Here is a 25,667-nt window from a genome sequence, read left to right as displayed (position 1 = left end):
TTTCACATTCTCACCAACCCTTGGTATATTTTCAATTTTGGACATTATAATAGGTGTGTAGTATATCGTTATAATTTAAATTTGCTTTTTCCTTAATAACATACTGAGCATCTTTTCATGAGCTTAACTGACATTTTTATAATTACTTATTTTAAAAATTGTGTAGCTTTTATTATTCTTATTCACAAGTTCTTTATATGTTCATTATACAAGTTTTTCATCAAATATATGATTTGCAAATATTTTCTTTCAGCATATGGTTTGCCTTTTCATTTTCATAATAATGTCTTTTGTGAGCATCTTAAAATTTTTGATGAGATCCAGTGTATCTGTTTTTTCCTTTTACAGTTAGTCCTGTTCATGAAATCTTTGTCCAAGATTGCAAAGAAAATCTCATGTTTTCTTGTTGAAGCTGTATGATTTTCATTTTTATGCTTAGAACTCTGATCTGTATACACATAATTGGAATACCTGGTGTAACATCAGGTATTATTGGAATATCCTGGTGAGGATAGAGGCTCATTTCTCCTTACGTAGGTTTGTTCTTTTGTTCCAGTACCATTTGCTAAGAAGACACATGTTTCTCCATTGAACTGCATTGATGCTTTTGTTGAAAATCAAATGACTATAAATGTATGAGTTCATTTTTGGATTTTCTCCAGTTCCATTGATCGATTTATCTGTCTATGGCATTACCACACTGTCTTCATTACTATAGCTTTTTAAAAAATTGTAGCAAAATATGCATCACATAAAAATTACAGTTTGAACTATTTTAATTGTGTAGTTCAGTGATACTGAATACATTCATATTTGTTTTATATCACTACCATCCTGCTCCAGAACTTTTTCATAATCCCAAACCGAAACTACTCTGCACTCAATAAACAGTAACTCCTCATTCCCTTCACCTAACCCTTGACCATCACCATTCTACTTTCAATCTCTATTTCACTACTCTAAGTACCTCATATAAATAGGATCATGTAGTATTTGTCCTTTTGTGACTGATTTATTTAACTTAGCTTAAGTGTAGACTTTGTCTTCGAGGTTCATCCATGTTTTAGCATATGTCAGAATTCCTTCCTTTTTTTTAAGGCTGAAGAATGTTCTATTGTACATATAAACTACATTTTGTTTGTCCATTTATCCATTGGTAGATACTTGGATTTCTTCCACACTTGATTGTAGACAGTGCTGCTGTATACAAGGATGTCCACATATTTGTTTGAGTCCTTGCTTTCTGCTTTCAGTTATTTTGGATATAGGCCCAGAAGTGGAATTGCTGAATCATGTTGTAATTCTATGTTTAATTTTTTGAGGAACCACCATAGCATTTTCCATCGCAGCACCACAGTTTACATTCCCATTAGTAGTGCATAGGGTACTAATTTCTCCACAGCCTTACCAGCATTTGTTATTTTCTGATTTTTTGATAGTAGCTATCCTGATGAGAGTGAAGTGGTATCTTATTATAGTTTTGATTTGCATTTCCTTAATGATTAGTGATGTTGAGCATCTTTTCATGGGCCTGTTAGCCATTTGTATATGTTCTTTGGGGAAAGGTCTGCCAAGTTGTCCACCATTTTTTAATCAAGTTTGTTTATTTGCTGTTTATCAGTATCAAAGATGAATTGTAGTGGTTCTTTATGTATTTGTGTATTAACCCTTTACCAGATATACGATTTGCAAACATTTTCTCCCATAATTAAAAATTTTTGTAATGAAAAGTTAAACATATATATTTTTTAAAGTTTACTTATTTGAGAGTGAGCATGTGCAAAGTGGGGGAAGAGCAGAGAGAGAGGGAGAGAGAGAAAATCCCAAGCAAGCTCCATACTGTCAGTGCAGAGCCCAACACAGAGCTCAAGCTCACAAACCATGAAATCAAAAGTCGGCCGCTCAACTGATTGAGTCAGCCAGGTACCCTGAAAAGTTAAACATATTTTTAAGCACAGGAGATAGAAGAGTTGAGAATGAATTACGTACTGCTGCAATGTATTATTAACATGTTGCCTTTATACACACACATACTTCCACACACATGCAAGTCATATTGCTGAAACAATTTAAAGAAAATTACAGACATCCTGACTCTTCACCTGCGCCTGAGCTTTCACTTTCAAACAATAAGGACATTTTTCCACATCTGCCCTATTTCCCCCATATACAGTCTCCAAAATACCATTTCAAAAGAATACATATTAATGGTAAAAATAATACCACAACTTTCCTGCTTTTTCTAATTATAACATAGAAGCTAACTCCTTTTTGGATAAGTTCCTAGACCGTATTCTTTAGAGTTTTGGCATTTTCTCACATACCCTTATTAAGAACCTATCTTCATCAGTTGCCTACCAACTTCTTGCTTTTTCTCTTGTCTTCCTCTCCTTTATCCTCTCTACACTGCAGCCAGAATAATGTCTTTAAAACTTAAATCAGACCATGTCTGTCTCTATCTCTCTTACTCCTTCAGACCCCTTGTACTGCATTTAGGATAGAACATACTCCAAACTTACCATGGCTTTTTACCAGATCACAGCACAGTCTGGCCCCTGCCTATCCCAGCTCCATCCAAGTTGACCTACTATCTGTTTCTTGAACATCCAGGCTCTTTCCTCAAGTAGGACCTCTGCATGTGTTGTTTTCTCCGCTTCCACACACAGCTCTTTTTCACACTTTGTCACATTTAACGTAAATGTGGTCTCTTCACACAGGCCTTCCATCATGACATATTGAAGCACATCACCCATTTGTGCTCTTTCACAGCAACCTTTCCAATATTCTCATGGTTCTTTCATACTTACTTAGTTTTAAAAGACTATCTCCTCCTACCTCCCCCCGCCCCCCACACACAACCTTGTGTTCCCTGATGGCAGGAACCTTGATGTGCTAGCACGTGTGATACACCTGGTAAGCAGCGAGCAGTGAGAGGCACACATGAGCTCACAAAGTGATTATAGAGAGGGCTCTTTTTACAGGGTGTACTAGTTGGGCAAGCTTTTAAAAATCAATCACATTATTTTGTATTATTTCCGTGTGTGTTTAAAATCTAGTCCCAAATTATTCTCTCATTTGACTTACATAATGTGACAAATCATTTCATGTAATTTGGGGATCAGGTTTAACCTGAAAATTTGAGTATAAAATCAGAGTTGAAACTACGGTATATTTTAGATGTTCTCTATGTCTGTAGTATAAAGATTTGTTTTCAGTATTGTTATGGTTTTCTTCCTTTTACAGACTGAAACAACACTTGGACTCAGTTCGTATCAACAGAAAAGGTAAGGAAGGAATATATATATATATTATAATGTATAAAATTTTATGTATTTAATAAGATACTAACATAGACTCAGTTCCTTTTGGGGGATTCCAGCAATGCTGTCCTTCTCTTGCACCAACTTTTTTGAAGAGGGAAAAGCAACTTATAAATCACATTATATCATGTATTTCAAGTACTGTGTATGGAAAACCAGGTTTAAATCTGAATTTGCATGTGATATACTGTGTAGCCTTTCTCCTCATCGTCTACAAAGGGGTGTTACCCTTAGCAAGGGGTGAAATGCACCTTACTTCTTATAAGATCAGCTTTGTAAGTCCCTGATGGCTTCTTGTGGCTATTGCTGCCTTTTATGGACCGACCCATTCTGCCCTCAGTCTTTACAAGGTGTCTTCCTGCAGGCCCCTGAGGGAGGAACTCAGAGCAGTGAAACCCAGTCTTGTGACTGAAAGAGAACACTTTTGAACAGTCTCTCTATGATAACAAACAAGGGAGTTGTTTTACCCTTAGGTCTTATGGAAATATGTACATGCGTCTGAATTTGAAGATGTCTTTCTCACATCTGAATTCTTTGGTATTTTGGTGGCTTCTCACATCTGTTAGAGAAACCATTGAAAAGTTACTATCCTCATAACCTTTGCAGACCCAGAAGTTCTGCACCTGGTTTGTAAAGGACATGTGAGCTATCTGTGAATTAGATAACACTGAATGTCCTTAAGGCTAGTGAAATGCAGATTGCATCCACAAAGAACTTTATTTTGAGAGAGCTGTAGCACATTTTCAGATTAAGACAATTAAGCTTAACTTCATAAATACAAAAATGCAACTCATTATTCACTGGTTTTATTCTTTTCAGTCTTTCATATCTGCAGTAACACGGCCCCACTTCCCCATTATTCTGTCTGTCTACCTAATTTTATATATGCCCTGCTGGGACCAGCTCTACCCATGAACCCTGACCAAAGGATACACCCACTGCCCACAGTGAGATGTAGACTTCTCTGCCCTTGTGATTATAAAGCATAATGCCACCTTTCTATCCCTCTCCCCTTCCCAAATATCTTTGGCTCTAGAGTGGATTGTTTCCAAACTACTACATGTCTAGCCTGATGCCACCTTGGCATCTAAGACTCTATCTCTGACTCATTTAGAGCTAAACTAGTGGCAAGAAAAGCACACCTCTTATCTTATGCTTTTTCCTTGATACTTTATTGCAGCAGTTAGGAAACTAGCTAAGAAACTATATTGGCTATATTTATGAAGATGATGTTATGCATCCATGATCAAGATTTGGCTTTAAGGTATTTTCCTAATATAATGAAGAATTTACATCCATACATAATTATATTCTGATCTCATGTTCCACTTACCTATGCTCTATATCTGCCTAACAAACTACCCAAACTTACTAGCATAAAGCAATCATATTATTATGCTGTCAGACTCTGTAAGGAGTTGAGACAGAAAGAGCACAGCAAAGATACCTTGTCTCTGCTCCATGATGATCGAGGCCTCTGCTGGGGAGACTCCAGAATTGGAGGCCTGTTCACTTGCATACTGATGCTAGCTTGTTATCTGGGACCTCAGCTGGGCTGTCACCTAGAATGCCTACATGTGGGCCCGGCCCTTCTGTCTGGTCTTTTCACAAAGGCTTGTTTGGGCTCCCTCATAGGATGATAGCTGGATTTCAAGAGGGAACATCCCAAAGAGAACCAGTAGAAGATGTATCACTTTTTTTTCTTTTCTTTTCCTTTTTGTACCTTCTCTGAAGTCATATAGTGTTACCTCTGTCAGATGCTGTTCAGTCATTTAGGTCGGTCTTGGTTCAAGACGGGGAGGTGGAGAGACATGGGAGTGGGGTATTCAAGACGGGGAGGTGGAGAGACATGGGGAGTGGGGTGTAGAGAATGAACCCCCACTTATCTATGGCAGGAATATCAGATGATTCGCAGACATGTTTTAAAACCATCACACTTAACTTTTTTTTTTTTTTTTAACCAAGATCCCAAACTGGATAAACACTTGGTTCAAACTGGTATGCATACCCTATGGGTTTGAAACTTGATTAGGTACTAAACATATGCTTTAGCTCAGGCTCCTGTAACAAAGTACCACATAGACTGAATGGCTTAAACAACTTATTTCTCACAGTTTTGGAGGCCGGGAAGTCCAAGATCAGGATGCCAGCAGATTTGGTTCCCTAGTGAGGGCCCTATTCTTGGCTTACAAGATGGCTACTGTCTCCCTTTTATCCCAAATAGCAAAGAGAGAGAATGGAAGCAGGCTTTCTGTTGTCATTTGTTTTGAAGTCACTAATGCCGTCATGAAGGTCTCACTTTGTGGCCTTCTCTAAACCAAATTACCTCTCAAGATTTTCATATTGGAGGTTAGAGCTTCAGCATATGAATTGGGGTGGGGAGTACCAATTCAGTCCATAACAACATACAGGTCTAAATTTAAATTTTGTGCCTCATATCAGCTAACTAAAAATTAAACTAAAGAACTAGGTTTGTGAATTATGCTTAATAAGTCATTTTAAAACATGTGCAACATGGAAAAGCAAGCATGGTCTCCATACATACCAAGCATGTGATGATCAGAACATAGCTTCTACACTGAAAGGATTTAGCCATCTTTTAAAATATGTGACTCAATGCTGCACAATCAAATTAAACACTGCCAGAGCTCTCATTTAAGAATAACTTTAATGAGGGGCGCCTGGGTGGCTTAGTCGGTTAAGCGTCCGACTTTCGCTTAGGTCATGATCTCGCAGTTCGTGGGTTCAAGCCCCGCGTCGGGCTCTGTGCTGACTGCCAGCTCAGAGCCTGGAGCCTGTTTCAGTCTGTGACTCCCTCTCTCTCTGACCCTCCCCTGCTTATGCTGTCTCTCTCTCTCTCCTAGAAATAAATAAAACATTAAAAAAAAAAAAAGAATAACTTTAATGAACATGCATATGTGAAATAAAATGTGAATGAAAATACAAAATTGTGCAATTGTAGAACAACAGAAGTTGTAAATAAAATGTTTAGTTGTAAAACAACAGAAATTGTAATATGCTTTCAGTTTAAAAACTATTCTATAAAAACGTCAACATTTGGGTTTGAAAATTCAAGTAAGATGGAAGTTATCATGTGATTTAATATTCTAAGTACCAGAGACCTTATTAGATGGTCTTCTTTAGCCCCTTGTTTAACAGACAAGGAAGCTGAGACCCTTAGAACCAAAGGATATGCTGATGGTTAAAGGGGCAGAGTTTCATTAGAATTCATCATCTTGCCAGTCCTGTGTTGTGTTCACTCTCTTTGCATAGCAAGTTTGGAGTCCTTCAGTATTCCCTGGATTTTCTTTTTTTAGCCAGTATTCCTAGGAGTTTCTGAAAGTATCTGCTCAGTACTGGGACTATGTACATACCTCCTGCCTGGAGGCATCTTGAAGGGCAGTGAAGATACCCCTTCTGATGAGGTCATAAAGCAGAGGTGTTGAAGTGACAAAACACAGGCTACTTTGTGGAAGAAAGCAACACACTTGAGAAGGATAAAGGGTTTAATTGTAGGGATCCAGGTACGTAAGATACATGCATGTGCCTTACTTGCATCATTAAAATGGTCCATAGGCCCAAGTCATAGCTGAGGTGGATGTTGGCTTCGGACTCCAGAGTGTGATCTCCAATCTCAGGAGTGTGCCACCTCCACAGTCTCTCTTCAGGGACATGGCCAGGGTCCACTGAGCATTAGAGATTGCTGGGAGGGACCCTTTGTCTTTTGACCTTCTGTAGTCATTTCTGCATCAATTTCTCACTTTTTCTCTTCCCCAGTTTTACAATCCACATGCTGCCTGCTCTCCGGCTTTTTCAGTAAGCCAGTAGATTCAGCCCCGTCCTTTGTCATATTGCCTGTACATGATCTCTTGAGTCAAAACTCTCATTCTGTAAGTGACTCTTTACCCTCCCAGGGAAATTTATATCATGAAAAGTCCAGCTAATCAAATGATTCTATAGCTAGTGGATTGTATGGCAGTACAATGATAGATGCTAGCTTCTGGCCACCATTTCTTCCTCTCCTGCCTTTTCTTCTCCCTCCTCTCCCTTGCCACACACCATTATCATCTACGTTAGTTTTGGGGGGACCGGCTTGGCTCCAAGGGCTTTCAGGAAACTGGGAGAATGAACTGCTGCTTTTATGACCTCAGGATTGTGGGAAGTAAAACCATGGAAAACAGAATTTTCCAGAAAACTCTCTTTTCTGTTCCTCTCCTTCATTCAGGCTCACCCTTTCTAATTTGTTTTAATATAGTTATCAATTACATGATAATATTTTGTTTAAAAGTGAAAGCATGTGCTGCCTTTATGATATAATGGTGGAAAACGTGCATATAGTGTTCCATCAGTGTTATTTGAGTTGAATACCACAATATTACAATGAATACCAGTAATTTAATATTTTGTGACGTAAGCCATCCTTTATGGTTGACTTTTCCTGGGATTATGAAGCCCTGTGGTGGAAAATTAGGAATCAGAAGTCCTGAGTTCTCTGTTTACCAGAGAACTGTTTGACCTTGAAAACAACTACCTAATTGCTCTGAGCATGACTTTCATTTGCAAACTGGGGAAGATTCTTTCTTGCCTGAAATACCTTACATATGATATAAGGTCATGCAATATTTAAGTTTGTTGTGAGGATCAAATGAAAGATTTATTTGGTAACAGTAGTTTGCAAACTTTAAAATGTTATATGAATACAAGTTGTGGGTATTTGATAATTTGGTCAGTCATTCAGCAAACATTTGTTAAGATCCTTGTGTATGCCAGGCTTTGTTGTAAGAACTGATGACTTAGTAATTATATTTGTTATCTATCACCATGTAATAAACTACCCCCAAACCTAGCAGCTTCAAACAGCAGACATGTATTATCTTTTTGTTTCTGAGAGTGAGGGATTTAGGAGCATCTTAGCAAAGTAGTTGTGATTCAGGATTCTTTCTGAGATGGCAGTCAGAGTATCAACCAAAGCTCCAAGTCATTTGAAGGCCTGGGCGTGCTAGATCCTCATCAGGATATCTCACTCATGGAACTCTGGGCAAAACACCTTAGTTTTTGCTGATTGTTGGTAGGAGGCCTTAGTTCTTCAACATGTTGAACCCTCCATAGGCCTTCTAAAGTGTTGCTGCATCATGACAGCTGTGACCCCAGAGCAGGTGATGCCATATTCCATTCATAATAGGTCACCTCCAAGGCCAGAGGAGTTAAGCTCCATCTCTTGAAGAGAGGACTATCAGAGAATCTGTGCATATATTTTAAATCTTCTACAGTGTTGGACGGGCAAGATAGTGCAAGACTCCTGCGCTGGTGTAGAGCATATGTTTCCAATGGGAAAAACAGGCAGAAAGCCACTAAATAAATAAATAAACTCACCTAGAGTTTATTTGGAGTAGGCAGGACTCCATTGCTTAACTTTGGATGTTGAGGGAGGTTTCTCTGAAATGATGTTTAAGCTTACCTGGTGAAAGTCTTAGGGACGAGCATTTCAGACAGAAAAACAGTTAGTCCAGAGGTCTTTCATTGGGGACAACACTATTGTTAATATTATTGTTATCAGAGATGAAAAATTTTAGTATATACATAACTTGGTAAGAAGCGTGTGTGTGTGTGTGTGTGTGTATGCACACTTAATGTTCATAATCAGAGTCTTCTAATCTTTAAGTTTCCTTGTATCTCTGGGAATTAAGCCAAAATATTGGTCTGAGAAATAATTTCCAAATTAAGGTAGTGCTGGGATTCTTTAATTGACTCTCTAATTTGCTTATTATTAGGTACAACTATTTTGGTTGCCTACAGTTAACCATAAGCTCTAGAAGATGGTAGTTAGATCCCAAACTTGGTAATATCTTAATGGCAGATAAAATTTGCTATCACTTACAGTTTAAAATTTTTAATTTTGTGAAAAAGCTCAAGCGAATGTCCTTAAGCTGTTTTTTAAGATTTCATTTGGGTTCATACTTTTATTTTGTAACTGTGGAGCTTTTAGCTGCACATGAAGTGACATATATGCAAAAAAAAAAATAGTACTACTTTGCATAAATCTTGAAGACTGTAGTAAGTTGAAGATAGTAAGTCAACTTATCAGAAGAGAACTTAAATAAAGATACGGTTTGCTTTGCATTAAACCACAGCAGCAGATGTTGGTAAGGCCCTTTGAGTAGGCCAGTTTACTTCATTTATTTTTAAAAAGTATCAGATTACTCTCACCTTAAATACTCTCACCTTAAATACAAGTGTGACAGAATTCATATTTCTGGAATGGTGGTGTGAGCAGCTTGGGGACTTCTCCCCATAAGAAGCATTTCTTAAGATGATTGAAATTAGCAAAAACAATATCTGGAGATAGATCAAAGGACTTACAATGGATTGAGAAATATTCAACAAAATCTATATAAAGTTGATAAGAGCAGTGGGAGACCGTAGCATTCAAGCTGGAGATTGCTTCCATCACACCACACACCTCTGCCTTGCTAAGAACTATTTCAGTGGGCTCAGCAGACAAATGGATGTTCCCTATCTCTCCCAGCTCGCTGGGGTAGATCAGCTATTCCAGTTGGGTTTGGCAGCCAGCAAACATGGGCAGATCTCATTTTCCATGGGTTTCATGCTGTAGGGGCTTATTTTGAGTGGTTGATGGCAATCAAGTGATGCTTGTCTCTCCCCACCCCCATTCCCACAAGTAAGGATGATCAGAATGGGTAGGTGGTAAAAAGAACAGTCCCTTTTTCCTACACAGCTCTGTGTCTTGGGAGAGCTTTTTCAGTGTGCTCACCAGCTGAGTGGCATGCCTCATGTGCCCGAGCTTCCTAGGCAAAGGCCTGTTCTGGCTAGATTTAGCAGTCAGTGGACCTAGGGATCAATTTGACCAACGATGTGCAAGACCTGAACACTGAAATCTCCAAACATTGCTAAGAGTAGTTAAAGAAAACCTTCAAATAAATGGAGAGAGAATACTGTCTTCATGGATTAGAAGACTCGTTATGAAGGTGTCAGTTCACCCCAGATTGATCTATATATTTCAATGTAATCCCAATCAGAATCCCCACGGGAGAGATTGCCTATAATCTAGCTAATTCTGAAATTCATATGGAAATGAAAATAACTTAAAATAGTAATAATGTAATAGAATCCAGTACTTTATCAAAGGTTATTGGACATATAGAGAACCAATAAAATGACCTGTAATCAAGGGAAAAAAATAAAAACAGACCTAAATATGACAGAGATGATGGAAGTAGCATATAGGGACTTTAGTACATCTGTTATATGTGTTCAGTGATTTAAAGGAAAACATGAAAATAATGAAGGAAAAATGGACATTATGAAAAAACACATGGAACCTCTGGAGCTGAAAAATATAGTTTCTGAAATAGAGAATTTCACTAATAACAACATAGATGACATTTTTTTTAAAAGTAAATTTGAAGACATAGTGATGGAAGCAACCCAAACTGAAGCACAGGAAGAAAAATTTACTGGAAAAACCCTGGTGATCTGTGGTACCATGGCAAGCAATTTAACACACATGTAGTTGAGTTCCAAGGAATTGGGGGGCCGGGAAAGCTATTGAAGAACTTCAGTAAACCCAATGCAAAAGTAACACAAAGAAAACCACACCACGTCACATAATATTGTTATTGTTGATATCCAATGATTAAATGAAAAGCAGCCAGGAATAAATAAATTACATGTAGGAATTCTAAAGAGAAGAATGACTGCTGGCTCTTCATCAAAGATAGCACAAACCCAAAATCAACAAAACGACATCTTAAAAATATCAAAAGAAAAAATTGTCAACTCCCACGATATTATATTGAACAGAATTATCCTCCACAAATACATTTCCAGACAAAAACTGAGAACTTGTGCAGCCAGCAGACTGTCACTATAAAAAATGTTAGGGAAGTTCTTTACATTCTGAAGGTAGGAACCATTACTGATGAAAACACAGCTCTAAGCACAATAATGAAGATCACCAAAAAGGTGAAAATAGTGAAAGTATGTGGATAAGTATAAAAGACATTTTTTCTCATTAAAGATTGCTTTAACTGACTTTTAAAAACAAAAATAATTACATGTTTTATGGGATTGATAACTTGTGTACGTTACATGTATGATGACAGCACAAAGGACAAGAGGAGGAGAAATTGAGTTATAAAGCTCTTACATATATGTAAAGTAGCATAATATTATTTGGAGTTAGAGTGTGATAAGCTAAAACAAGTACTGGAAGATATATTAAAATCATTTAAAAATAAAAACAACCCAAGGAGAGCTAGCTGTTAAAGTGGAATACTTGATTTAAAAGAAGGCAGATGAAGAAGATAAAAGGAATAAAAAGCACATGGAAAAACTTGAAAACAGATAGCAAGATGGTAGCCTTAAATCAAATATATCAAAAATGAAAATAAATGTGAATGGTTTCAATACCAGTTTTCAGACTCTATTAAAAAAATAAAGATCCAAGCATATGCCGTCTATAAGAAATGTACTTTATTTCAAACTATATTTAATTTTTTTTTATTTTTTTAAAATGTTTTATTTATTTCTATGAGAGAGAGAGAGACAGCGTGAGCAGGGGAGGGTCAGAGAGAGAGGGAGTCACAGACTCTGAAACAGGCTCCAGGCTCTGAGCTGGCAGTCAGCACAGAGCCCGACGCGGGGCTCGAACCCACGAACCGTGAGATCATGACCCAACCGAAAGTCAGACGCTTAACCGACTAAGCCACCCAGGTGCCCCTATATTTAATTTTTTTACCTTTTGTTTTGTAGTGATTTTAGTTTATTTTTTAAGCATTTTTTTTTTAAGTTTATTTTGAGGTGGGGAGGAGCAGAGAGAGAGGGAAAGAGAGAATCCCAAGCAGGCTCCATGCTGTCAGCACAGAGCCCAGTGTGAGGCTCCATTCCATGAACAGTGGAGGTCATTCCATGACCTGAGCCAAAATCAGGAGTCAGTTGCTTAACTGACAGACAGCGACCCAGGTGCCCCAGCAGTAATTTTAGTCTAGAGAAAAGATACAAAAATAGTACAAAGAATTCCTATATACCCTTGACCTAGATTCCCACGTTAACATTTTACATTTGCTTTATCATTCACAGTCTGCCTCTCTACCTCTTCTCTCCTTCCTTTTTCTTCCCTCCCTTCCCCTATTTGTCCTTGTATATACATATAATGTATATGTAAGCATTTTTCTGAATTTTTTGAGAATCAGATATAGATGTTGCTCCTTTACTCCTCAAAACTTCACTGTACAGTTCTTATGAAGAGGGACATCATTTTATAAAACCAGAGTATGCATATCAAAATCTGTATATTAAATACAGATTAAAATCTGTATATTATGTGTATATAGCACACATAATATTCAATCTGTAGACTTTATTTTAATTTGTCAATTGTCCCAGTATTGAGACACTTTTTATTTTAATTTTTTTTTAATGTTTTGTTTATTTCTGAGAGAGAGACAGTGTGAGCAGGGGAGGGTCAGAGAGATGGTGACACAGAATCTGAAGCAGCCTACAGGCTCTGAGCTGTCAGCACAGAGCCTGACACGGGGCTCAGACTCACAAACCGTGAGATCATAACCTGAGCTGAAGTTGGACGCTTAACCGACTGAGCCACCCAGGCGCCCCAGGACACTTTTTATTTTAAAAAGAAAATAAGTTTTGGTCCAAACCTCAAGTCAGTATCAGTCATATTTAATTTTCATGTCTATTTAGTCTCAACTTTAATGTGCAACAATTGATTTGTATTTTTATGTCCTTGACATCATTTTTTTAAAGTAGAGACCATTTATAACTAGTGGCCAATATCCTAGTTTGGGTTTTCTCATGGTTCATTTCAGATTATGCATTTTTGGCCAGAGTAACACTTAAATTTGTGTCTGCTCAGTCCACCTGATTTTCAGGAGGCACATGATATCTGTTTGTTCCATTTTTCTTTTGTAACTTATAAATATCTTGCAAAGAAGTACCTTGAGACCATGTAAATATGCTTTTTGACATCAAACTCTTACTAGTTACAGCATTCACTGGTGATTTCGCCTGGAAATTTACTGCTCTGGTGCTTTTTTTTTATTTTATCATTCCTTCTGTGTTTATGAGTTGACATTCTAGTGCAAGGATGATGTAAAGGTCAAAGTTCATTTCTGTAGGTGTAGATATCCAGTTATTTCACCACTATTTTTTGCAAAGACTATCTTTTCCTCACCTTAGCACAGTCATTAAAAATCAATGGATCACATATGTTGGGTCTATTCCGTATGATTTTCACATGTCCCCCTTCATTGAACAATTTCTAAAATATCAAGATGTTCCAGGCTTACCTCATAATTTTCCTGCCCCAGCCCTGGAATATCCTGTTTATTCAGAGACTTCTGCTTCATTTTAGTGGAGGATATTTACAAACTAAGATCTGTGTGCTATGTGTACTCATTGCTGCTGGGGTGTCATTGACTCTAGGTCTTGTTAGAATTAGGAGTTGCTGTATGTGTATGTGCATAAACACACACATCTCTTTCCACATCTATCTATATTAAAAACTATGAGTTGTGGGGCACCTGGGTGGCTTAGTCGGTTAAGCATCCGACTTTCGCTTAGGTCATGATCTCGCGGTTCATGGGTTCAAGCCCCGCGTCGGGCTCTGTGCTGGCTGCCAGCTCAGAGCCTGGAGCCTGTTTCAGTCTGTGACTCCCTCTCTCTCTGACTCTCCCCTGCTCATGCTGTCTCTCTCTCTCTCCTAGAAATAAATAAAACATTAAAAATTAAAAAAAAACAACTATGAGTTGTTACTGATAAATCCATTTTTAATACACCGCCACAGTGTTCCTTCTGTCCTTCCCTCTTGTGTTTCTGTATATTTTCCTGCGATGAGAAATCTGGCTCCAGTTATCTGCAGAATATATACCTGATTTCTCAATCCTAGAATACAAATAAATTCATTTCAGATTGGTTAACTTATACCACCACGAAAAACAAACCTGCAAGTTGGAGTATAGTGTTTAGAATTTATTTTCTTTAGTTTGAATGTATATGGTCAAAATACTTGATTCAGAATTACATATGTGATGTTCTTTACCTTTCTCTCCATCCTCTCCACTGCCCGCTTCCATTGTCATCTCCATTATAGTTCTGTTCGTTCAGAAAAAAGTTTGGTTCTTTCGTTTCTGTCTGTATTCCATTTGAGAGTTTTTTACTTCCATTTTACAAGTTCACTCATTTTAGGGGTGCCTGGGTGGCTCAGTCGGTTAAGTGTCCGACTTCAGCTCAGGTCATGATCTCACAGTTCATGGGTTTGAGCCCCGCGTCAGACTCTGTGCTGACAGCTAGCTCAGAGCCTGGAGCCTGTTTCAGGTTCTATATCTCCCTCTCTCTCTGACCCTCCCCTGCTCACACTGTCTCTCTCTCTCAGAAAAAAAAAAAAAAAAAATCACTCATTTTAAATATGTGAAACAATAGAATTCAAAAAGTCAGAATGATACAAAAATGCCAAATGTGGATTTTTTAATATATTTCTTTCTCCACAAAAGGAAGCATGGTATATAGACTTCTTAATGTTCTGTTTTATCTGCTTAAAAATCTAGCCTGTAGAGACCTTTCTCATTATGTTTATAGACTGCAAGATAATATATCATGTGAGTGTGGATTGTACATGAGCATTTCATTTCTAGTATTTTGCAATTGCAAACAGTGCTTCAAAGAATGGCCTTGTGGATATGTACTTCTACATTTTTGAGAGTTATCTGCAGAATAGATGCCTACTATTAAGATTTCTGAGTCAAAAGATAAGTGCATATGTAATTTGTATTGTTGAGAGAGCATGGTTAGGGTAAAGTCCTAGACATGGGATTGGTGAGTCATAAGTAGTTTTGTTAGTGTTGTCAAATTATCTTTCAAAAGAGTTGTGACAGTTTGCGTATCCCTCATCACTAAATTAGAGTCCCTATTTTCCTAAGCTTTTCCTACAGAATAGGAATATACTTGTTAATTTTTGTCAGTCTGTTCAGTGAGGAATTCTGTTGTCATGTAGTTTTAGCTTGTCTTTCTCTAGTTATGAGTGAGGTTGTGTATCTTTCTATGTGTTTTATACTATGCTTATATTTATCTTTAGATACTGTCCATTTTTATTCCATTTTTATTCTACCTCTTTTTCTTTATTTCTTCCATTTTAAACAATTTTTTATTAGAGATAGTAGTCCTATGTTGCAAATATTATCCCTGTGTTGGTCAGGGAGATATGATTTTGAGGAAATGCACTCTTTTTTAATGTTTATTCATTTTTGAGAGACAGAGTGTGAGTGGGGGAGGGGCAGAAAGAGAGGGAGGGAGACACAGAATCTGAAGCAGGCTCCAGGCTCTGAGCTGTCAACACAGAGCCCAGTGCAGGGCTTGAACTCAAAAACCGTGAGATCATGACCTGAGCCAAAGTTAGATGCTTAACGGACTGAGTCACTCAGGCGCCCCCAGCTTGGGTTTCTTAATGAGTCAGCTGATAGTGTCCTTGGCAAGTAGGATTTACTCTCCAGATACCCATTTGGCCAGGGACGCTTACTGAGCTCTGATGTCAGCAGGGGCACTGGCTGGGAACATTTGGATAGGACTACTGACTTGGTTCCCTGTCCATGCACAGATGGAACATGGCCTCCACGGTGCCTAGATTCTCTGCTCATGCTTCTTGGTTGGGCAGGCCTGGGTGCAGTTAGGCAGGATTATGAATTTGCTTACCTGCCTGGATAAGGCCCTAAAACAGGCTCCCTAGCCATTATGACTTGATGGGTGAGGACCTAAATCTAGCAAACTGCCTACCAAGCTCCCTGGCCAGATGGGGCCACTGCCTCAGCTCTGCACATGAGCTGAGCCGCTGGCTGGGTTCTCTACTCAAGTGCCATTTTAAGCAGGGCTACAGGTTGAGCTTTGCAGCTTCCCAGATGTTCTCATTAGTCTTCCGGGTTGGGTGAGGTGGAGTCCTAAACAGATCTTTCAATTTGCTTCCCAGCCCAGGTTGGGCTATAGAATAAGCTTGTGGCTGGTATTGCTCATTGGGTAGGGATCCAAGTCATGTGGAATTGTCCACCAAGCTTCCTGGCCAGATAGGGCCAGTGGTTTGACTTTGCAGTTGGGCATAGCCACTGGCCAGGATCTCCACATGGGTGTCATTGCTAGGAGGAATGTGGTCTGTCAAGATCCAAGTACTGGTTGCTGTACATCCTTCCCTCCCTTGCATCCCAATCTGATCTCCAGTGGTCAAGACCCACAGGTTCACCCCTGCAGATTTCCTCCCATGGTCCCCTTGTGACAAGACCCAAGTGAGCCTTCCGGGAAGCAACTCATAACACTGGGGGAGCTGGACATGGACCTTTGGCTATATCTTCCCCACTGGAAAAGCTGTAGGCCTAAGGGGCTCTCTTAGTATGGTTCTGTCCCTGCCTTGGAGAGGCAATGTGGTCAGAGTATAGCCATTCCTCTTAGCTTTCTAATGTCCTTTTCAGTCTCTATGGTCCAGGAGGGGTTCTTCAGTCTCACCGCTTTGGTCTCAGATTTTCACAATAGTGTCATGTCCCTGGATAGTTGCAGGTTGGTCTTCCTGTGAAGGGCACTGCAGTTAGCAACAACTTGAGTCACTGTCTCAATGACATCACTCCTCAAAAGACACTATTAGGAAAAGGAGGAACAGGGAGAAGACACTCATAGTACATATATTTGACAAAGGACATGTATCTAGAATATGTGATGATCTCTTATAACTCAGTAAGACATACATCCCTGTTAAACTTTGAGGGGTGTCTGGGTGGCTCAGTTGGTTAAGCATCCGACTTCGGCTCAGGTCATGATCTCACGGTTCATGGGTTCAAGCCCCACATCAAGCTTTGTGCTGACAGCTCAGAGCCTGGAGCCTGCTTCAGATTCTGTATCTCCCTTTCTCTCTCTCTGACCCTCCCCTGCTCATGCTATCTCTCTCAGAAATAAATAAAACATTAAAAAAAAAAACTTTGAATAGACACTTTACAAAGGGAGATATCTAATTGAACAGTAAATAAATGAAATGTTCAACATTATTAGTCTTTAGAGAAATAAAAATTTAAACTTAAATGTATAACTGTAATTTCTTTTAAGTCACTGTTTTTTAGCTGTCTCTAATAAGAATCATATTTGAAACTATTTTAAACTGTTGATGACTTTGAAAATTTTATATGTTAAGGTACTTTTCCCCTCTCTTATTTCTGCTTGCAGTGCTTTTTGTGACTCAAGATGCAAAAGCGTAGTTCCCAAATGTGAGAATATAACTGGTTTCGGGGTTTCTTCTAGACATAAGGAATCACATTCTGGAGGTGGGGCTCTGGAATCTGCATTTCTACACGTGCTCTAGATGATTAAGATACAGGTAGACCACAAAGCATTCTCTAAGAAGTACTGGGCCAAAGAGTATCTTTTGTTTAGGTAGGAATTGCCTTTAGGAAAACATTTTAAATTTCCTGGTTTAAACAAATTCCAAAAGCTCCAAGAAGACTTTATTTGCTTCATTTAGGAGCTGCCTGCTTAACTTGGACCTCACAGTCCACCAAGAAACATAGACCATGTCTCACAAGATTTCTTGTGTCTTTTCGGTTGTTCCCTTGCTGGAAGTCAGAAAATAGTCCTTATGCATCTCCTTATCCCCAAATAAATAATAAAAGCAATAAAAATATTTGAGGCTTAGAAAACAATCACTGCAGAAAGTATAAAACCATGTAATATGCTATTATAGTGTCTCAGTTTCTGTTTCTTTGAAATTGGCAAAGAATACTGTTTTTTACATTGCTTTTGCCCCAGTTTATTTTTCAACATTAAAGATTTGCAAACATTTGTTTTCTGTTAATCAAACACTAAACAGTGTCACACCCTTTTAAAGTAAGCATAGTAGCAAACATCTCAGTCAGCTGTGGATACACGACAGCTGTGTCATTGAATTTTTGTTTTTGTTCTTTTAATAAGATTTTAAAAAACAACTTGTGTTGTACCCACTCAAATATTAAACTGTTCCTTAGACATAAATCTGCTATTGTCTTGAAAATACATGTTTATTTCAGGGAATCCTCTTCTATGTATTTTTCCCTCTGTCATAGTTTGTGAGAAATCTGTAAATAACAAATGTCAGAATCTACTTCTGTGGAGCATTTTTTGGGAGGTCTTAGCCCACTCAAAGCATAAAAAATGAAAACGGGGCACCTGGGTGTCTCATTAGGATAAACATCTGTCTTCAGCCTAGGTCATGATCTCTAGTTTGTGGATTCAAGCCTTGCATCAGGTTCTGTGCTGACAGCCTAGAGCCTGCTTCAAATTCTGTGTCTCCCTCTTTTCTCAGCCCTCCCTGCCCTCCCAGCTCTCTGTCTCCCAAACAATAAAACGTTAAAAAAATTTTAATACATTTTAAAAAATAGAAAAAGTTCTAAGGATTTAAAAGGAAGAAATAGAATTGCCGTCACTCGCAGATGATTTGTCTACAGAGGTAATCAAAGATAGTGATCATTTTGGCAGCACATATAGTGACAGGAAAATCTAGAGGTATCTATAGACAAACTCTTAGAATTAATTTACCAATGTGACTTGGGTATGAGATCAGTACACAAAAATCAGCAACTTTTTTATGGAGAGTAATAACCATATATATCCAGCTGCCTACTTAACATCTCATTTAGATAAGACATCTCAAATTTAAATGTCTAAAGTAATAAGTACTCTTGAATGTCCAACCTATCTTTCCTTTCTCACTTCTTACCCACACCTTCCATATCATGACTACATATCCAGTTTCTCAGGCCAAAATTTAAGAATTAAGTCATCCTTGATTCTCTCCTTTCTCTCATGTTCCGAAAACAATCCATCAGTATGATCTGTTGCCTTTACCTTCCAAATACATTCAGAGAAGAGCCACTTCTTGCCACACTGCCTTGCACTCCCACAGACCACTGCTACTAGCATCCTCCCCTGACTGGATGACTGCGGGACTCCCTTGCTTTCACTCCTACAGCCTGTTCTTCACACTGCATCTAGAATTAGCCTTTTCAGATGTGTCCGATCACGTCACTGCCGTGCTGAAAACACTATAGAGGCTTTTTGTTACACTTAGAATAAAATGCAGGCTCCTGCAAGGAGACATGGCCTTTGTACTGATCTCAGCTCCTACCTCCACCCTCTGCTTCCTGTCACTCTGGCCACGTTGGCCCTCTATTCCTTAACAAGGCAGGTATGTCTCCTTTCTTCCCCCAGATCTCCACCACTCAGGTCTTGGCTACAACACCCCTCCTCAGAGAAGGCTTCTCTGTTCCTACTGTGTTTGGTCTGTCTCTCTGTATGTCCCATCATTACCTAGTAAATTCGACTTTTGTCTTCCCTGCTGGGATGTTAGTGCAGTGAGAGCGGGCTCTTTGCCTTGTTCCCGTAGCACTGGCCACTAGACAGCCCCGGGCATTCACTACCTTTGTGTTGAGTCAGTGGGGGTGTGTACGTTTTTGTTTTTGTTTTTGATCTTGCCTGAGTACTTTAGGGCCACTTACAACTTGGGGAATAGATTCTCAGTTCTGTGAGAGAGGAAAAAAAAAAACCTGTATCTTAATCTTCTTTATATGTCTAGCATCTAATACAGTCAATGATTATATATATGAATTAATGACATACACATTTACTTCATGCATTGTACTTTCCCCCTTGATTGGATTAAGATATTGTATGTTTGGGTTTCACACCCTTGAAACTGATGAGCTGGTCAGCATCTTTTGATTTAAAGGTGCCAGAGAGTATCCTTGTTATCTTGTGCCTGAGAAGAGCAGAAATCGAAAGAGAGTACATTCTTTACCTCTTAATGAATGTGGCTTCTGTCTTGGGGGCAATTCTGCCTTTTTTGTTCCATTGTCTTTAGATTTTTTGTAAAGTAGAATCTTAAATTTGCTGTTTTCCTCCTTATTTGTGTTTTTCATCTTTTCTGTTCAGCATATGTAGAGGGATTATCAAGCTACAAACTCAACTGTTAGACATTACTTTTAGCACATTGATTCTACTTCTCAGACTGTTTAATCTTTGTAGAATTAAGTTAAAGCTAAATTTGCTACATATTCTGAGTGTCGTATATTTCTAATGTATTTCCTGAATGAAATTACTGTATCATTTGAAGTTTGTGTTCTTGTGAATTATGGTGATGAAAATAAAGTCTTACAAAATGGTTTTGCTCTAACACCAGAAAATACAATAGAAAGATAAACATCCACTATTTAGAAACGTCAGTGGCTTCCTGAATTTTTCACTTTTCTCTGTTCTTAAATAGATGACTAGAGGCATGTGAACATCCCTACATCCTCCTGGTCATTTCTGTATTGTTTCATTGTTAGGGCGTGTCATGGTGATGTTTAGAAGGTTTGCTATTCAGAAATCTGTTTTAGTGAGGGGCACCTGGGTGGCTCACTAAGTTGAACATCCAACTTCAGCTCAGGTCATGATCTCACAATTCGTGGGTTCGAGCCCCGCGTCTGACTCTGTGCAGAGCCTGAAGCCTGCTTTGGAGTCTGTGTCTCCCTCTCTCTCTGCCCTTTCCTGCTCATGCTCTGTCTCTGTCTCTCAAAAATAAATAAACATTTAAAAAATTAAAAGAAAAAAAAAGAAATCTGTTTTAGTGAGAAGTTCTAGTATCAAGTGGGATAGTTAGAAATGATACTCAAATATTTAGGCTAAGACGTCAATAGATCAAGTTTGTTCCAGGCTCTCAAATGAAAAAGATATTTCAGTTCCTAAAACTTCTGTCCCCAAATTCATTTTTGTTTAGTTCCTTTGACGCTCTAGATACAATGTGATTGTGGTTTTTGTCTATATACCTACCTGTATTATCTACCAAGGATGTGTAGTTGTGTTGACTATTTATTGTTCATTGTGCATGTATCAAAAAATACAAGTAAACATATTAAGATACACTGTTATCAACTGTATCAACCAAATAAATTTCAACACTGAATCTACCTGAGCATTTTCTGCTTTCACATACCTTTGAGTAGGAAAAATACTCCCTTTTCTTCATTTTTTAAAACATATATTTCTTGATTTCCTCTAAAAAGAAAAGTAATCCACAAGCCTAACAGAACATTAAACTCTATTTTTCTTAAAGCAGACAGTCTCCTTCTGTCAAATATAAGAGATTTAAGGACACAGGGAATGTGTTTTGATCTTCATAAAAGAGTTCATTAATTTCTAATTCACAGTGAGTTTTCTTTCTATAGTAAATTCTCTTTGAGTATGATCTCTCATCCTAGAGTGGACCAAAACAGAGACTAATGAACCATTTTGAGATTAGGGCATTGAGCAGTATTTATGGTGACTCATAAGGGCAGGGAGGAGAGGAGGTCGGCATACAGCACCAAAATTGTTAGTCTCAAACACCAAGTATTCTTACTTAGTAAGTATTCTTTCTTGTGACGAAACTCCAGTGTCTGACTTCAGTTTGGGGATATATATTGTAAAGAATTGTTTCTTATGCTGTTTTCTTTTTACTTACAGTATATCTCTATACCGGGGTAATTGCAGACCTATACGATTTGAGCCACCAATGCTGGATTTCCATGAACAGTAAGTTTAAAATTTTCAGACCATAGTTTCCCATTAAACTATCATTTGTATTTTAGGCATGCATTTGTCTTGCTTTTCACCTGTGTTATCCTGAGAAAGTTACATTCTCCAGTCATCGAAGGAACAGTGTTGTTGAATATGGTTTGAAAATGGGAAGCAAGCATCTATTATGAGTCTAACATATAGTATTAACCTCTGAAGTTTGAAAGATAACTACCTAATAGAGTCCCTGGTTCATAGGATCTTCAGGAGCTATATAAAAGTTGTAGGTTACTTTTCTGATTAGTACTTTATTTCCAGTCTTATTATTTAAGTTTTCCATGTAGATTTAGAAAGATCCAATATTTATTTGTTTGTGTGTGCTTTTAAAGTACAAACTTCTATATATCACCAAATAAATATTATTATCACTAACCCAAAAGGACAAACAAAAGAAAATCCTGCAGAAAGATGTGATTCAACCACAGAATTGCTTCCTTAAGCCATATTTCTGGCTTCCCTTCTACCTCTGGGTCTCAGGTTTTGCACATCTCAGATACACTAAGAATACACCAGTCTTCATCTGTATTTGGTTCCACCCTAATTTAGCAAGAAGATAGAGAATATCTTCGTGATATAACTACTAGAGCCATGCCACTCTGGTAAGTTAGGAGAAAAAAAGAATTTGAAAGGTAAGTGGTAGAGAAACTATGTAGATCTCTTTTGATTCAGCTAATGAAAATTGTAATTTTCTCTAGGGTTGTCAAAGTTGTAATTAGTCATTTATTATTATAGTAAACACATTAGGTTTAAATAATTTATTTACAACCTCAAACCTGGAATAATCAAATACACTAATTATATTTGTGTAGAACCACGGTAGAGTAGTTAGCATTAAAAGCAGGATATCTGCTAGCAGCTCCCATCTTTTAAGAAGATTATATTCCTACCCAGATCATGGATTTGGGTAGTGGGAATGCATAGAGAAGTTCATAGGATTCTTACGGCATTTCTAGATGGAATCAGTATTTTGATATAGTCATTATGTAAGTAAAATTGACTTCTGGGGCACCTGGGGGGCTCAGTTTAATCATCTGACTCTTGATCTCAGCTCAGGTCTTGATTCCAGGATCATGAGTTCAAGCCCTATGTTCGGCTCCACACTGGGTATGGAGCCTACTTAGAAAAAAAAAATTTGACTTCTGGGTGTTAGATTTAAAGCCCATAATGTTCTGGGGTGCCTGAGTGGCTCAGTTGGTTAAACACCCAACTCTTGATTTCTGCTTAGATCATGATCTCATGGTTCGTGGGATGGAACCCATGTCGGGCTCTGCACTGACAGCACAGAGCCTGCTTGGGATTCTCTCTCTCCTTCTCTCTCTCTCTCTCTCTCTCTCTTTCTCTCTCTTTCTCTCTCTCTCTCTTTCCCTCCTTCCCTCCATCCCTCTCTCCTTCCCTCTCTCTCCCTCTCAAAATAAATAATAAACATTTAAACAAACAAAAAAAGACCATAATGTTTAGATTGGAAACACATTACTATCGTTTCTTATAAAAATGGTTTAGGTACAATGTCGAGATTGCAAGGAACATAAAGTAGAGCCTTAATCCATTCACGGTAACGTGTCACCCACAGTCTCATTCTGTCAAATGTAAGAGATTAAAAGAAACAGGGAATGTGTTTTGATCTTCATAAAAGAGTTCATTAATTTCTAACTAACAGTTTTCTCTCTATAGTAACATTCCCTTTGAGTATGTTCTCTCATCCTAGAGTGGACCAGAACAGAGACTAATGAACCATTCTGAGATTAGGGCATGAGTAGTATTTATGGTGATGCATGAGTGCAGGGAGAGGAGGTCGGCATATAGCACCAAAACTGTTAGTCTCAAGCACCAGGTATTCTTTCTTGGAAAGCTTAACAGTAATCATTCTGGAGAGATCTTGTCAAAAGTTATATCCAGCTGTTTTTCACTTTATAATTTGTTTTTTGAGAGAGTTTTACAAACTTTATACATCACTTGAGATAAAGACATTTTCAGCTATACAAAATGTCTAAATAGGAATTGGGAATTCCTGTTCCAAATTCTCTCTCCCTGGACTCATTAAATAATGTCCCACCCCTGAAACAGGAGAAATTGAGATAATGTCACACAAGATTCTGGCCTGGTGATTTTAACTTTTTGATCATGGGATCTTTTGAGGACTAGATGAAAGCTTCCTCTCCAAATGCACACAAAGACACACAGTTATGTGTACAAACACCATCCTGCACACAGGTTCAGAGGTTTTCTAAACATCCCTCTCAGAGTCCATACCAGATCCTTCAGAGCTAGTGAAAGATTCCTGTTTTAGGCCACAGGTCATTAAATCACCACCACAGAACTTACTGGGATTTTGCTTAACACGCTAGCATTGCACGTCCACTGTAGTAAACTTAGAATGTCTTAGAATTCTAAGTAAACTTAGAATGCTAAGAATACTTAGCAGGGGAAAGAGGAAAATAGAAAATTACCAGCAGGTCAGCCCCGCAAAAATATTAACATTGAACTTTTATAGTTCAAGTCCTTTTTCCATGCATCTGTATTTATTTATCAAGTCACAAAAAAACATAACCATATTTTCTCAACATAAACTGTTTTATAACCTGCTTTCTAAACATAATACATTGTGTTTTTTTCCTTTATTACGTTGAATTATCTGTTACTTTATTTTATGGTATTAAAGAACATTAAATTATAAGGATAGATTTGTTAAATTCATTTATTGTTTTATATTGTTTTAAATTTAATTTTTAAAATCAGTACTGAAGCTAATGATTTAAATACAACATCGCTATATCCTCTAAAGAGAGTCCTAGGAATGGAGTTGTAAGATGAAATGATACACAGAATATAAAGGTTTTCAGTTAATATTTAGGCTAGAGAATAATTTGGTGTCGTGCACAAATAGAAGTGGTAAGAATAAGTGAATTAATGTATGACTAGAGAGGAAATAGATGGGATTTCCTTAAGTGACTGAAACTGAAATCTCATGAGCTGAGAGAAACTGTGGAAGTTAATTGAAAGTATGTGAGTGGACAGGTGAACTCCAGTGCAAGCAAGGGTCAGGCAATACAGTGAAGAAACTAGCATAGGCCCTGGTTACAGCACAGGAAAGGAATATAGTAGGTATACTAGACTATTCCCTACACCAGCAAAATTACATACTACTCCAAAATAGTGGAAAAGAAAAGAAAAAAGAAAACCATTCTACTATTTTAAACTTCTCTTTGTCCAGTCTGAGAGCACTGAATGGAGTGTGTTTTCTCTCACAAAGGTAAAAGTGGATCTGTAGAAGTAGGAGTTAGGGGCAGATGTGAACACATGTATATTAGGGTTCAGTCAGAGATTTTATATGTGACTGTGTTGAGTGTATGTATATGTGTGTGGAGTTTTTTATGAGGAATTGGTTTATACAGTTTTTGAGAACTGGCTAAGCCCAAAGTGTAAAGGGGCAGGTGGTCAGGAATGGAAGATTATGAGTATTCTGGAATCCCAAGGACAGGAACTAAAGCTTGATGCCCACAGGCAGGTTCTCAGGGAAGATCCTGAGGAAGCAGAACAATTGCAGATCCATCTGTTACTTGGAGTCTCTTAGCTCAGGTAAGGCCTAACCAATCTTTGAAAGGGCTTCCAACTAGTCAAAACAGGTCTACCTAATCTCTCTTTTAATTAATTTGAAGTCAACTGCTTAGAGACTTGAATTATATCTTCAGAGTCCCTTCTCAGCATTGGTATTTGAGTGAG

At 38.1% G+C, this 25,667-nt stretch overlaps 1 protein-coding gene across 1 annotated transcript in view; it reads left to right on the top strand.

Annotated features, from left to right (window-relative positions):
- Nucleotides 1–25,667, top strand: part of TMEM131 (transmembrane protein 131) — a 237,732-nt gene that overhangs the window by 95,511 nt on the left and 116,554 nt on the right. Inside the window, exons 3-4 of the mRNA XM_039232398.1 lie at nt 3,244–3,284; nt 21,837–21,905. Of these exons, the coding sequence (XP_039088329.1) occupies nt 3,244–3,284; nt 21,837–21,905 (110 nt within the window). The remainder of the gene's footprint in view (nt 1–3,243; nt 3,285–21,836; nt 21,906–25,667) is intronic.

The sequence above is a fragment of the Hyaena hyaena genome, unplaced genomic scaffold (assembly GCF_003009895.1).
Source record: "Hyaena hyaena isolate Hyena2069 unplaced genomic scaffold, ASM300989v1 scaffold_64, whole genome shotgun sequence".
Classification (NCBI taxonomy): Eukaryota; Metazoa; Chordata; class Mammalia; order Carnivora; family Hyaenidae; genus Hyaena; species Hyaena hyaena.
Note: the sequence above shows the minus strand (reverse complement) of the source record. Positions and strands in the feature narration are given on the sequence as shown.